General features: G+C 35.0%; 1 protein-coding gene across 18 annotated transcripts in view; it reads left to right on the forward strand.

The window, feature by feature from the left end:
* Nucleotides 1-15,083, forward strand: part of LOC311440563 (uncharacterized protein) — a 30,570-nt gene extending 15,487 nt beyond the window's left edge. For 17 of the 18 annotated variants that reach the window (XM_084527608.1, XM_084527619.1, XM_084527623.1 and 14 more), the window contains 17 exons: nucleotides 821-862; nucleotides 2,699-2,737; nucleotides 3,817-3,855; nucleotides 4,153-4,191; nucleotides 4,586-4,624; nucleotides 4,959-4,997; nucleotides 6,172-6,210; nucleotides 6,556-6,591; nucleotides 7,198-7,227; nucleotides 8,305-8,340; nucleotides 8,906-8,944; nucleotides 10,072-10,110; nucleotides 10,522-10,560; nucleotides 11,876-11,914; nucleotides 12,489-12,527; nucleotides 13,324-13,353; nucleotides 13,796-15,083. In XM_084527608.1, the coding sequence (XP_084383734.1) occupies nucleotides 821-862; nucleotides 2,699-2,737; nucleotides 3,817-3,855; nucleotides 4,153-4,191; nucleotides 4,586-4,624; nucleotides 4,959-4,997; nucleotides 6,172-6,210; nucleotides 6,556-6,591; nucleotides 7,198-7,227; nucleotides 8,305-8,340; nucleotides 8,906-8,944; nucleotides 10,072-10,110; nucleotides 10,522-10,560; nucleotides 11,876-11,914; nucleotides 12,489-12,527; nucleotides 13,324-13,353; nucleotides 13,796-13,894 (702 nt within the window). In that variant the 3' untranslated portion in view covers nucleotides 13,895-15,083. The remainder of the gene's footprint in view (nucleotides 1-820; nucleotides 863-2,698; nucleotides 2,738-3,816; nucleotides 3,856-4,152; nucleotides 4,192-4,585; nucleotides 4,625-4,958; nucleotides 4,998-6,171; nucleotides 6,211-6,555; nucleotides 6,592-7,197; nucleotides 7,228-8,304; nucleotides 8,341-8,905; nucleotides 8,945-10,071; nucleotides 10,111-10,521; nucleotides 10,561-11,875; nucleotides 11,915-12,488; nucleotides 12,528-13,323; nucleotides 13,354-13,795) is intronic. The other variant, XM_084527618.1, reaches the window with a different exon arrangement.
* Nucleotides 15,084-15,274: the final 191 nt, after the last annotated feature.

Below are 15,274 nucleotides of genomic sequence, written 5' to 3' on the forward strand. Positions count from 1 at the left end.
TTGAAAGTACTATTTGATTTTATATTCATTGTTCCTTTGGTGATGTTACATATAAATGGCATGATAGAAGATATTTCTCATTATGCCAAGATGCAGAATTCAGATGCCCACTGCTGGCACCAAGGTGTATTCACTGAACAGTAGCTTTCAGTTATCATACAGTATCTATAGAAATGTGTATGTCTTCTTAAAAATAAATAACAATTCTAAAGAAAGGCAATAGTGGTTTTACTCTAGAGTAGAACTCTAAATTAAATACCAGAGTTAATTGACAAAAGTTTCATCATGAAGGGAGGCTAAAATAACAAAGTCTATGAAATTGCCAGTTGTAAAAAAGCTGACTCAGAAATATATCTGTCTAATTTAAAAACAACAGCAACAACAACAACAACAAAACTCTGAAACACCTCTCATTTGTCATTTTAAGGACCTTTCATTGTCTTTTAAGTCCTTATCAAATTATTTAGGTTGTGAAATAAGGTACCATATGTTTTCCAAAGCAAAATAATATGTGGTCAATGTAGCATGTAAAAGACATTCCCACAGCTTGGGTAGTGTTCTTATTTTCTATGTAATCAGTCATGGGTAGATAAAAAATGGTTCTTTGTGATGGTTCTTTTGGCCTTACAGGCCAAAAAGGACAGATAGTTAGCTTGGCAAGTTAAGAGAAATTTTAGTGTAATGTAACTTCAGACTGTGATATTCTTCTTTTAAAGTAGCAAGGAAGATGCATTGTAAGGTTTTGTTTCATTTTTAGTTTGATTAAAGACAAAGCAAAGGATAACTTACTTTACCTTTTTTTTTTCCTCCTTACCCACAGGGTGGATCACCTACCTCACTGAGAAGCAATTCCTCTACAAATGTAAGCAGTGTTCATCACCTCTTAAGTGTGTCCTGTGTTCTTCTGTCAATGTGATGTCTAGAGAGACTAAAAAGAGTCAATAATGAATAGTTAAACACTTCTGAAAATTAATTAGTTGTAATTTAAAATATACACAGGACCTTCTTGCATCGTTCAATTTCTCTTTCCATTTGAGATATTATTCATTCAAACAGAAGTCTTTGAATGAAAATGTTTGGCAGAAAGACAGGTACATAACAATTTAAATATTTACTTTGGGAATCAGTTCCATTGCCTTCCTTGGAATGATGTCAAAATATCCCCTAGGGACATAGTTTTATCTGTTTTGTATTCCTCTCAGATCATTCACTGCAAGAAATAGTTTAGTATTTCATTGATCAGTAATTTTGTGATCTTAATCACCTCATATGGATAAGAACTCTTTTTGCAGGAGAGACCTGTTTTACAGCATTCTCAAGACCAATTCTGTTCCTCATGAGTTAGAAAGTCACGCAGTACATGTCACTGGAACTCCATATGTGCTGTACTAGAAGGAAAAAAAAAAAAAAGCACTGGGATCTTTCTGTACCTAGCACTGAACTCTGTGGCATTCTTGTCAGTCTGCTAGCTGGTATAAAGCCAGCTTAGATACAGCTACATAAATGCACCGTATGAATTAATACTGTGGGATAAATAGAACTAGCCTTGTGCTCTCTTGTAAGAAGGAGGAATGTGTATAGATTTACAGTCAGGAAAATATTCTAACTTGTCTGTGTTCTACATCCTTAATATTATGGTGGAGTTTGCTTTCTTTCAATCTTCTGATTAGGACTGAGTTTTTTTTATACTGACTTGGCCATCTTCAGAGAGCGGGTCTGAATCGGGGGTTGTATATAGAGTGAGGGAACTTAGCAGCTCTGTATACATGAACAACTACTGCAAACTTATAGAAACAGATATACAGAGTGAAACGGTCATTGCTGATGAATTGATGGCCACACTATACACATTTCCAGAAGGGTTAGTTCTAGTCTTGTGGACGAAAAGGCAGTTTACTACTGAAAGGCATTGTGTCCCTAAAGAACATCTTCCAATTTAGTTTCACCTGAAAGGCATCTAATTCATTCCCTCCAAGACCACTTCATGATGCAAACCAAACTGTAGTGAGTGGGTGCTACCAGGAATTTCATCTCAATGGTACACTCCTGATCCAATCCACAATGCACAGATGTACCCAGTACCTCAGCATGGGAAAACGGCTTGTGTATACTTAATGTAGGTCTCAGTTCTCCCCCAGCTGTATGTTGGGGTCCACCTCAGAATGTTGTCTTTTAGTATCTTCTCTACAGAGCAATTGGAAAGCCATTTTGCACAGTAAGGATTCCTTATGAAGGACACATTTCTGACAAGTGTTTAACATTATGTACTAGACACAAAACAGTTTTGTTTCATAATGAGGCTTAGCGGATCTTGTGGAAAAACAGCAGTATTCAAAAGGTCCATAGTACTCTGCAAGAATGAATATTAAAAGCTTTTTTGTGGGTGTGTCATTCTTCAGCGTGTTCACTGATTTTTAAACTGAAAGAAATAAACTGCCTGTCCTTCAGTCAGATCCTCTGAAGTGAAATAATTGATATTTCTCCTCTAAAAGTGCTCTAGGGACAGCCATTCTACTGGACAGGTACACATTGAATTCTAGACATGTTAGCAAAATAGGGAAGGATAGACTTTACATTTTGAGTGGATTTTAAACTCAAGAAAAAGAGTTAAAATAGAACTGCATGTACTATTGTCCTCCCAGAAGTCTTTAAAATAGTTCTGTTAGAGAAAAATAACTGATATTTTTTTCTTCCGCAGGGCACATCTTCTTCTGGAGGCAGCTATTACAGTAGCCAAGTAAGTACTCATTCAGAAAGAAGAGCCACCCTGACACTTTGCAAAATGATGGTTATTCAAAAACTCTGTTGAGTTCAGTTTGTTTGTGGGAACTTTGTTTAGAGAGCAAAAACTCAGTAAATTAAATTTGTTGAGTTTGGTACATCCTAAAAGCAGTACATGATGGCATTCTGAGCAACTAGTTGCCCTCATTTTGGGGGAACTTGCATGATGATGGTCACATAAAAAATAGATGTGGGAAACAATGAACCAGAATGCAGCATTTTTTATTCAAACTCACAATTACAAGCGTGGTGACATAAAAGAATTGTGAATCATGATAAGTATCATCAAAACATTATCAATAACAGTGACATATGATCATTCATCAGAAATAAAGAATCTGAGTCACAGAAAACAAAACAACAACAACAAAAAATGTCCAGGCAGAAAGGCTTGTTTCAAAGATGCATGCTCTGGTGTCATGCTGCTTGTATTGCTGACAAAGAAGTTTGATTTAAGGTGAATGCTGTTTTGTTTTATTCTACATCATCTGCAGTAGCAAGGATTCTTTTGGAGAAAAATCACATATCCAACAAAATATCTTTCATCACATTAGCACCTGTCTCATAAGCATAAAGGGGCGTGTGCTAGATTGTGCATGAAGAAATTATTTGTTATTTCTCTGAAATAATAAATTATTTGTTATTTCTCTGAGAGAGAATCTTGAGGTACATGGTGAGGCAAGGTAGAAAATAATTTCCGTTGTGACCTTTTGAAAGGTATGTAAGCCTTATCATGTCTGCAGAACAAAAGAGAAAATGTTTTCAGGAGTACTGTGACATTGCAGTGTACAGCTATCAAGAGAAACAAAAGTGCTTGTGTTTTAAAAGTAAAAAATTCAGTATGGATTGGCAATTCAAGTATTTCCTGAAGTTATGTGGTAAGGCTTGAACTCTAGTCATTAGAGCATACCGAAAGTCTTACTAACCTGTCTTCCCTCTTATCTTGTTGTCTTGCTCCTATTGTCCTGGGATAGTAGTGGTTTGATTTAAGGAAATCCTACAGCAAATAATTCACTTCTTTGGCATTTTTTACAGGATTCATATTCCTCTGAAACTAGCCGTTACGGTGGACATGTAAGCTCTTACTTTTAATATTTCTGTATTATTTTTTCTTAACAATATTTGACTCTTATCAACTAAATGATTATCAGGATAGCTGCCGCAATTTAAAATTTTGAGAACATTTTTAGTGATCTATTCTCTAGTAATATTGTGAATTTAAAGAAAATGAAAATGCAGAGTTTATTTTGTGAAGATTATAAACAAAACAGTAAAAGAACAAAATGCAGATGTATTCTCATATCCATGAGTTACCTTGTTTTCTGTTAAATCTTGTGAAACAGAAAAAAACAATTTTCAATATTTTTCCAGGGACCATCATCTTATGGAGGCAGCCATTATGGTGGACGAGTAAGCATTAATAGTCCTCACTTATATTTTTTTTACCTAAGCATAACTTGTATCTTATTCGATGTCTGCCCACCTTTAACTTAATTTATATTAGTCTATAATCCTAGAAAGTCTTTCAATATAGCACTGTGCTTGCTACTGCGATTAAACTAAAGTTTAGATGAAGATCATATTTAAGACTAAGAAGAAATAGAATGTAAAATACATGGTTGAGTCATATGGCTCCAGAAATTTGCAGGACTAGGTCATAAAAGTGTGTGTATGTGAATACAGTCCCTTGGGGTAAGATGCCATGTCTTTCTGAAATAAATACTTTGTGAAGCTGACCAAAAACTTTTAAAGTCTCATTATATGGATGTAAAGAAGTTTCAGTTTCTTTTCTGTTGACATTCAGGGTTCACCTTCCTCAGGAGGCAGCCAGTATGGTGGACAGGTGAGAATTCTTCCCTTTTGGTATTTATGAATTTATACGAGATAATAAGTAGTTCTCTGTGTAAGAGACTACTCTAAGACTGATTATTTTTATATTCTACTTAGTTTGCTGCTTATAGTAACTGTAAATGTACATGATACAAAACCACAAGAGAGTTTTTAGGAGATGTAATTTCTGATGCATCATGGTAGATGCATCAGATATTTTCACAGTCTGGTTAATCCGACTCATAGTTTTGCAGTGAAAGAAATAGGGTACCTTTCTTTTGTATGGATGGTGGTACAAAGGAGTACTATAACATGGCCGTAAAGAACACTTAATTCTTTTTGTTCAGGGTTCACCTTCTTCAGGAGGCAGCCAGTATGGAGGACAGGTGAGAATCTCTTCCTGTGTAGTTCTTATGCTAACACACACACTTTCTATCTCATAACTCACTACTTTTGTATTGACTGCAAAAAATATAATTTTGAGTAAGCTCTGTTAATATGACTATAGATCATCAGGTTTCTAATGATCGTGATCTGAAACAATACAAAAAATATGAAAGGACAGTACTTCTGTTGTAGCCTCTGACTTACACTCCTCATTCTAGAACCTTCTTGCCTTCTACTACTGTTATGGTTTCTTAGTTCTCACTGTAAGAAGTGTGGAATCGAGTTGCATTCCTCCTCTACTTCAACCAATGGAACACCTCAACTCCCTTAGCAAAACGCAAGTACAGAGCTGGTATCAGAGAAACAACGTGCCTCAGGAAGGGAATGGGAGAAGGTTAGGAGTTGTTAAAGGAAGGTGTTCTATGCCCTTGTGAAATGAAAGAGGATGAAGAAGGTTTCTGGCCCAGTCTTACGGGGAGCCTTTCATATGCAGTGAAACCTCCCAACAGACTGGCCCTTGTCCTCTGAAAACATTTCTCATCAGATTCATTGGAAAGGAAATTAGATGAAAAATAAATTTTCAGTCAAAATAAAATGCCCCCCAAATGCAACTACATATAGAGTCATAATAGGTCATGATCACTCCTTACTATCAGTATTATGGAAGATTCATGTTACAGATGGTCCCTAACTTGCATAGAACGCATAAAGGAGTAAGATAAGTGCTTTTCTGTAATCCTTCATTGTACAACAGAGAAAGAAAATAGTGCTTCTTTCAAAATTCTGTAAAGAAGCTTTTTGATATAAATAATAATTGGTATCTTTGTGTCAGGGTCCATTTTTCTCAGGTGGCAGACATTATGGAGGACAGGTGACAACTGTTTTTCTCTCTCTGGGTTGTTTTCCTGTTGTTCACCTTTCTCTCCCTGTTCTGAGAAAAACAGTGTAGCTGTACTATTCGCACTTGTGTGAAGCTCCCTTTGATTTAAACTTTATTGTACTATTTAAAAATATAGCCATTTTAAAGACCAACAGATATTTTTAAATGGTTATGAAGGAAGAGTTTATATTCCTGTGGCTTTTAAATCCATGGAAAATAAAATGGTGTTTTTCAATAACAGGTTGTAAGTTAAAGAATGTGCAACAAATATAAATGCTTCCTTATTTCTTTAGGGTATAGCTTCTTCAGGAAGCAGGCAGTACAGTGGACAGGTAAAATCTCTACCTTCATAGTATTTGCAGTTCTGGTAAAGAGTTCATCAAGAAAACATTGTTCAGTAATGTTTGGAAAAATAAAAAATAAAAATCTAAGGAAGCATAGCTTTAAGCAAAAGTGAGGACTGCAAAATCCAGGTCTATGTGGTATACCACGATATGAGCAAATGCTACAGGGGTCTGTGTGACTGTATTGGAAATGCTTCCTTAAATTCAACCTTGATCTAAGAAATCCATTTTTTTTTTTTTAAACAGAAACAGTTTAAAAGGCTAAGGAACAGAGAACAATCAAGAATGTTACTGAATAACACAGAAATAATTTGTTTCTCATTTTTATTCTAGGGATTTTCTTCAGGAGGCAGCCAATATGGTGGACAGGTAGGCTTTTCTTTCTCAATACCAGTCAATTGTGCTAGTGACAGGCACTCCCAATTTACCTGTGTATCTTTCCTTCACAAGAACTGTTTTTTCTCACCACTGTCCTTCTTGCCCAAAGCCTAGGTGGCATGCTATTTTCCTTTTGCATGTCATTCGGAGATCCCAAAGGCCAAAGTTTTCCCTAATATCTGTAGCATGTAAGAATACTGCATTCATTCCAGCTGCTCTGGCCTCTTTTCAGGGGAGGTGGGAGAGGAATAACCAACACTTTTTCTGTACTCAGATTTCTTTATGCGCCCTTGTGGGAGTATAGTTTTCACTGTAAGAGTAAATGATAAAAAGATTATATTAACAAACAAACAGACGACAAAAAAAAAAAAAAAAAAAAAAAAAAAAAAAAAAAAAACAGTAAGTGCACAACTTGCCTGAAAGAACAGTGGAGAGAGAAGAAGATAATTTTTAGAAGGTGCTGAGTGAGTCTTTGAGCAGGAACTTGAGTCTGTTCTCTTGCTATAGCCAAATATGAGTTTGACTTTTTAATTCAGAAGCTTCTTCCAATCATGTACTCCTTAAAAAATAAACTTGTTTGTTTTGTATGTAATACAGGGTGGATGTCTGTGTCCTGGTGGAAGCTCAGTAAGTATTCTTTGTATATCTTCCATAGTAATGTGTAACTGGAATGTTCCCAAGGAACTACACTTGAATTAATTCTTCCCGTGAATTTATAGAAATGATAATAGTTGTTTGGCATTGTGCTTAAGTGAGAGATTTTGAACTTGCTAAGGACTAAAATATTAATTGACTTGCAACTGTAATATTGTATTCAAAACTAGCTACCCACCCAGATGCATTTCTATTTAAAAAAAAAAAACGGGGGGGGGGGGGGGGGGGAATAAATTGCACTTTCCCCACCCTGGATAAAATAAATAGTAATGTTCTCCAGTCGTATTGAAGGAAACCCAGTGCCAATTCTCTAAAATACCCAGACATGAAAAACTGCTTCAAAGCATTTCATTTATTTGGTTTGTAAGAGAGGTGCAGAAGTTTTCTGAGAAACTGTTTTCCAAGTATCTCATAGCGTATTTGCTGTTTTTGGTATATGTGTGTGTGATACTGCTCTTTCTATGATAGTTATTAACAGAATGATTGAAATAGTGAGCTTGAATATAAAATTCTTGGCTTAAAATTCTTTCAGGTGGGAGCAGAGCAACATATTTATTTATTTATTTTAAAGGTTACTATTTTCATTTTTCTGTCTTAGTGTATTTTCTATATTTTTGTAACTACTAAAAACGAACAAAAACCACCTGCTTTGAATTTTATGATAATTTGTTTTTTAACTGGATTCAGTTTTCTGTTGCTACAGTATAGACAAAATTGCTTAATTTCTTCTTTCTCACCTTATGAAATCAAGCAAAAACCATGTTGCATGAGTATACCACTGAGTATCAGAAGTGCTAAAAACAGCATATAAACTATTAGCTTGCTTCTCTTTGCAAGCAACCAATGTGAAGGAATAAGGAGTAATTGAAACTAAAACCTTTACTTGTTTGATCAACCAACTAGAAAAGTATACTAGCAATCAGTGTGAATTTCTTCACAGGCACAATAAGTCAAAATTATGTTCTTGATGCTTTTATGCTCTTATGTTTTTCCTCTACATAAGATGGAATTTTACACAAAGTAACAATTGCTATTTTTTGTTGAATATAGGGCTCTTTTGGAGGAAACAGCTACCATGGTGGACAGGTAAGCAATTATTCTTTAACACTTGAACGGATTAGCTTCTCGGGAATTAACATGGCTTGGTTGCCATATTCGCCCAGAAGCCATTAAATATTTAAGTTAATCACAGAGATAGGGACAGAGCTTTTAATGGAGTATATCTGGCTTTTATTGAATCAATCTCTTCAGATTTCAATTGTATCTTTTTATAGTGTCTGTTGACTTTATCAGAGCCAAGATTTTAATAGTAGTCAAGATTGTAGTTTTAGAAACCTGTTTACTTTGAAAAAATATTTGAAAATATTTTGCAGGTTTTATCTCATTGAAAAAATACTAACGTAGTGCATAACAGTGCTCTTCCTCTGATGTAGTCATCTGCCACCTGCATTAATACCTATAAGACTCTTTCAGTTACTTGGTGTTAAGAATATTGTTTAGATTAGATCCATTTTTTGGTGCCAGGTAGTAGTGGAGAAAAAAAAAAGAAAAGAAAAAAATTAAAAGAAAAAAAGAAAAAAAAAAAAAAAGAAGAAGAAAAAATAAATACAAAGCTTCAAATTTTCACTTTATTATTATTTTTTTTTTACAGGGTTCATCTTATTCTGGAAGCAATCAGTATGGGGGACAGGCAAGCAACTCTTTGTTTTCAAGACTTTATTCCTACTTGTTATTTATTAAATGAAAAATACGATGCAGGGACTGTTAGTAACTGAAATGAAAAAAACAGCAACAAAATTCAATACAAAGAAAGTGAATAGATCATAATTTCAGTTGTTTTACCTCTGAATGCCTCTTACTTCAAGAGATAATTAAACCATTTTCATGTTTCAGTTGCCCATGGCTACGGTACCAGTTAAAAATCTATTTTCTGTGTTATTTTTCAATCTTATTATTAGTTAGCATATTTTTTTTGCAATTTTTTAGACTAAGTACTTGGAAATATGATGCAAAATATACTACTATATTGCTCTGAAAATACATATTTGAGTGTGTTGCCCACAATAATACTTCTTTCCTAATCTTCAGCTGCAATTCAAACCTCTCACTGTAAGCAGCTCCTTATGTGCCTTTTGTAGACTTAGTAGTTTGTTACAGATAGAGGAAATATTACTGGCCCAAAAAGTTAACAAATATAATAGATGCCTATCTAATAAGAGCGCAGAACATATTTTTCATTAGTATTACTCTGTTGGGAAAAAAAAAATCTTTTTACTTCACTGGAAAGCATTTGAGTTCACTATCACTGTATTGAGCCAATGATTTCTTGTAGCACAGAGAGAACAGAGGTCTAAATAACTCAGGTTTTATAAGCTTCATAACAAATCACATCTTTCCCAACTTACTTATTAGAAATAATAAGGAAAAAAATACACTCAAAGCTCTCTGTATGCATGCTTCACCTAACAGAAAAATCATAAGCAGAATTTTTCTTCTCTTGAACAGAACCATACATAAAGGCACTTGAAATCCGTATATTTGTCAAAGAGTAGTCTTAGCAGGTGTTTTGTGATGGCCAAATTTACTACTTTCATCTGTTAAAGAATTTAGAGGAATTAGTCAGAAGTTTTTCAACTGCATCCTTTCAGATTAATACACTTCCAGATTGCTGCTGCTGTCTCCTGTCACAAGGTCTTTCTATGATATTTCATTCTGCACAGCAAAAAGGAGTAACTGTTGTTATTCTATTATTCTGTGAATACTTAAGTATTTTTTTTCTGTGAATTTATTTTATTTTATTTATTTATTTATTTATAGGGATCTTCTCACTCAGGAAGCAGCCAGTATGGTGGGCAGGTGAGTGTATTCTCTTCCCATCACTGCTAATGCTTTCCCTGTACTCTCCGGGTCAGTTATTTGATGCTGAAAGATGCATTCATTTTTACTGAGCTTAAATATCTGAGGTAGATCAATATGTAAATATCTATTAAAGTAGCTTCAGCAAGTTGAATAAAAGAATTATCTATATTATTATAATTACTGCTCTATGAAAAACATATCTTTGATCATACACTGCTTTTTTGATTCAGAATAATAAATTGCTGTTGTTTTGAGGTATAGTAGATAGATGAGGTTTTAAGTACCCCAGTTAGTTTTGTTCAAACAACATTCAAGTAAGTTTGTCCTAAGTACTGCACAAATGGTCTTAAGGCAGTGACACAAGATGTTTTTTATTCAACTAAAAGGTGTTTGATTGTCTTCTTACAGGGCTCATCTTCTTCAGGAGGCCGACAATATGGTAAACCAGTAAGTAAAAACTTTTCAAGTTCAACTTTTTGTTTGTTTATTTGTTTTTTCTGGTAAGCCTGTTTTTTCATTTTACTTTTTTTTTTTTTTTTTTTAAGAAAAAATTGTAGCCAATTAATTACAGACATTTTCTGAGAGTTACTCAAAACAAATATGCAGTGTGTTTGGATAATCTCAACAAATGCAAGCACAAGATTTATTTTCACTCAGTTCCCTAATTTTTTTGCCAGCATTTAACTCAGTAAATGGACTTTGTCATTCTCTAGATTATTTTTAGTAATAACAGAATGAGACTATAGGACTGTTATTTGTAGTAAGGGACTTTCACGAACAGTTACTTCTGTTTAAATTCATTCAGCAATCATACACTGTGTGTTCAGGGATCACTTTTTCAATTACTTTATATCTATATGTCTTTGAAAATATTCCTGGCTTCCTTTGAAGAAAATATTTTCATTTTGAAGGACACAATAGTTGCTACTTCACTATGTTTATTTTTACCTTTTCCCTTTAAGTATTTTCAACCATGTAATTTAGACCTTGCTCTTGTCAATCAATTGCAGGAGATACGAATAAGCACATGCAATGTGCTTATTTCATGTTTCTCTCTTATAGAACATAAAACCTGTTCATATAGAACCTGTTCATTAAAAAGTGGGCACAACTGTTAATTTTCGTCCAGCTAAATCATAAAGGAGAGATGTTTTATGTACCATATTTGAGTACCATTATTGTACCACTTCTTAGAGTCAATGCCTGTGAGATTTCTTGTTGGCGATGACATTCAAATAAGCAGAGCTACTTTGTCAGAGGACCAAATAAGATTTTGTAGAATTACTAGCTTTTCAGTATTCACTTTTATTTTAAATTATGTTCCCTATTAGAGCTTTCTTTGGGGCTGTATAGGGCTATAGCATAAAGACTCTTAACGTTTCCTTTTTTTTTCCATTCTTCATTTCAATTTTAATTTACCTTTTTTTCCTAACTGTAGACTGATTCCAAATGAATTAATGTATAATTTGACCTTATTTTTTTCCTTTCTATATATTGAATACATTGTAACTACAAACCAACTCCTTCTTAAGAACTTTGAATTAAACTTTCTATGACTAATACATCACACAAACAAATATTTACAACAGGTCAATGCTAAGCATTCTTAATTCACATAGGCTACTCTCTAGGATTTTGGGGTGACTGGGCACAAAATACGTTTCATTGTCCTGTGGTCCTTTTTTCCAGTTAGCAAGTATATAATGAAGTACAAATAAACTTAGAGTCAAAACGAACTGGTTATTTTTATTTTTATTTTCAGGGTTCATCTTCCTATGGAGGTGGTCATCAAGGAAAGCCAGTAAGGACATTCTTTTTTCAGTATACCACAACTAATTCGGAAATGTTGATTACAGTATTTAAAATAGTTTAATATAATTGAAAATTAAAATTATGTTACAATAGTAAATAAGTCATAAATGCCTGAGAAAACTGGCCACTAAATTAAAGTTGGAATATTTTGTTCAAACTTCAACCTTAGGGTGAGGCTGCATTCATTCCTCCCACCAACAACGTTTTGATGTATCTGTTATTTGTCTAGGGGAATGTGTTTGGATAATTTTGTTAGGAATTATGTATTTAAATACCAGGGTAGCTGTTTCAGTTTCAAATTTTGTTGTTCACTCAGATTGATACATGGCTTTGAAAATCTTCTGAAACTGTTAATGGAATAAAAAAGGTGTAGCTGTGCTTACTTGAGACCGTTCACTTAAAATGGGAGAAAAAATTGCAAGGAAAATGTAAAATGAAAGTCTACTAATATAGGACATTTTCTAGATTCATGTATGTTCTTTAAACAGTTCATGAGTAGTCTACTACAGCAAAAGTATTAATATTTTTATTAGTATTAATATAATCTTATTAATATTTTACAGGGGTACTCTAACTCAGGAAGCACTTATTCTGGGAAACCGGTAAGAAAAATGTCATCATAGAATCTTTTAACATCATAGATGTTTTTAGTAAATAAATAAATAAATAAATAAGGATGGTTGGTAGAGCAATTTCTGGGTGATTTGGTTTGAAGATAACACTGTATATTAGTTCCTTTTGTATTAGAGCATATTTAAAGAAACTCCTATGGAAACATGGGAAATACGGGAAACAGCCTCTGGTTGGGGAAGCTCTTTTGGTTTCAGTTATTTTAAATCTGAATCTGTCTTGCTTTACATTCCAGTTAGTGACCTTGTTACATTTTGCTGTCCTTCAGTTTTGAATTCCTGTTTTATCTGTGTAGGTTTGTGTAGGTCCTGCTTGGTTAATCCTTAGGTTTTGGAGTTGTTTTTTTTGTTTTTGTTTATTGCTTTGATTAACCCAACTCTTGAGTCTTTCAGTTACAGGTTACTTCTTTTCCCCCACCGACCCCTCACACCGTTCCCTCCATTTTTATTTTTTAGCACTTCCTAATTTTTTAAATCCTCTTTCAAATACAGGGATGAGAAACTCTGTATGGAATGTGATAATAGAATGAGAGAAAAATAGGCTTTTGCCCCTTCATCAGCTGTAGCTGACATTTTCACATGTAAAATGGGATAAAGAGAATGTGGAACTAAAACTATTTCCTTCACCTGTCTGAATCTAACCCACAGCATATTTTTTATTGTTATTATTATTTAAAAAAAAAAATAGTGGTCTTCAACAAAACTGTCTTCAAAACCATTGAGTTTGAACACTTCTAGATTTCCTTACTTTTTGTTTGTTTGTTTGCAGAATTCACCTTCCTCAGGGGGCAGTCAAGTGGTAAGCAATTTTCCTCTTTGTGGTTTCTACTGTTTTCTTCCTATTTATGTATTGCAGAAAATTGAAAGAATTTATTATACTTGTGAGGCCTAAACAATATATAGATTATCAGATTTCCTGTATGTGAATAAGCATTTGAGACTGCATGTGCAATGTACATATAATAAATGCGAACAGTATCAATAAAAATGTAGAAAAGCAGGACTATGTAGGTGGTTCTGCTTTTGAATGTATACTTTTTATACTCCTGTTTGATTACTTGAAAACTGAACACCTGTTGAGTTGCACATACTACAGATGTGGCACATATTTTTTTAATGTCAGAAGTATCTACACAATAGAAGGGGCTAATAGAAAAAGATTGCTCTGAAACTTTCTATGCTTTTAATGAGGGGAATTTATTTTGAATTTAGCTTATCACAATTGTTCTCTGTTTTTACAGAGCTCTGCTGGGAAACACTCCAGTCCCCAACTCCTGCTGTTGTTCAGTGTTTTGAGTGCCTTTGTACTCTCTGCTGTTACATCAAAATGGTCTATATGAACTTCTGAAGATGTGTTTGGCATCCTAGACATGGATTGTACACAGTAATATCAGATTAATTACCCGGTGTCAGAAAAAATACCCTTAAATGAAATTGGCAGATTGTACTTGGTTGTCATGTTCTATGTCTGGTTAATATGTCATGTCTTTCATTAGTTTATCTTCTGGTTTTAGTCATTAGTAGATAGCATTAGTTTCATCAGTGTTTTAGGCATCATTTTAGGTATAATTTTAAGAGAGCATATTGTACCTACCTGTATGATTTTTTTTTATTATTTTTATGTCCAGTCAAGAATGTGATGAACACCTATCTGAACTTTGATTGGTGAGAGAATCAAATGCTTAGAAAATTCTTGGTTAGTAACCAAAGCAGAAGGAAGTCGGATTGTTTTATGTGCAAACTGAGCAGTGTCCAGGTCCTCACCACATAAAATAAAGACAGCCTGTAACTTCTGGTAAGCAGATGTCCATAGTATAGCAGAAAAATTGCTAAAATAATATCAGAGTATTGGCTTTAGTCTATTGTAGTCAAATTCATGTTTAATATGGAGGTTGAAAAGTGAAAGATCTTACAGAGGACTGAAATCTGTTGGGTATTAAAGCATATTTATTAAAGAAGCCAAACAGCTCAAGGCAAAGAAACAAATGGATTGCAAATAAGCTAGGGCAGCACAGGAGGCAGTTAGGTCAGTTGCCTGGAAGCTGCTGAAAACCAATGTATTTTCCCCTGGGAAGGAACAGAAATGTAATTAAGTTCACAAAATTGGTAGTATCTTAGGATTGGCTCCTTTTCTGAAGTGTTTTGTCTAGCTTACACCACCTGATGTATCTGCAAGTTTAACCTCAAGAATGACGCTGATACCTGCAACCAGGTACAGGACACGTGGGCGCAGAGGACCCTGGCCCATCCTTGGCTTCAGGAGCTGTTCCACCGCGTGCAGTACCATCTGTCGGAGCCGCCAGCCTTGGTGCAGTGCCCACAGCAGTGGCACCAGCGTGGCGGTGGCGTGTCCATGGCGGTACTGCCGATACCACCTCGGCGCCAGCTTTGCGCTGCGTGTTGTTACCAGCACGCCTTCTGCTTACCCATGCTTCTAGTTCATGTCTTGTTGAGCGTATGCCCACCAATAAAATTGTATTTATTGTCTCCTACGGTTTGCAACTGCACCTCGCGAGGTCTATCTCTATCCACCTACCACGAGCCCCCCGCTGCTGCCCCCCGCTGAGCCCCCGAAGCCGTGATTCAGGCATAAAACACACGAACGCGACCTTGACCCCTGGGCGGACAATTACAGTATCGCTGCGTTAATGGGAGAGCGCGCTGCGAGCTGGCGCCGCGCCGCGGCTCCCCGGCCAGGCCGCCCCTGGCGGGGGGAGGCC

This window comes from Aythya ferina (assembly GCF_964211825.1).
Source record: "Aythya ferina genome assembly, chromosome: 8".
Lineage (NCBI taxonomy): Eukaryota > Metazoa > Chordata > Aves > Anseriformes > Anatidae > Aythya > Aythya ferina.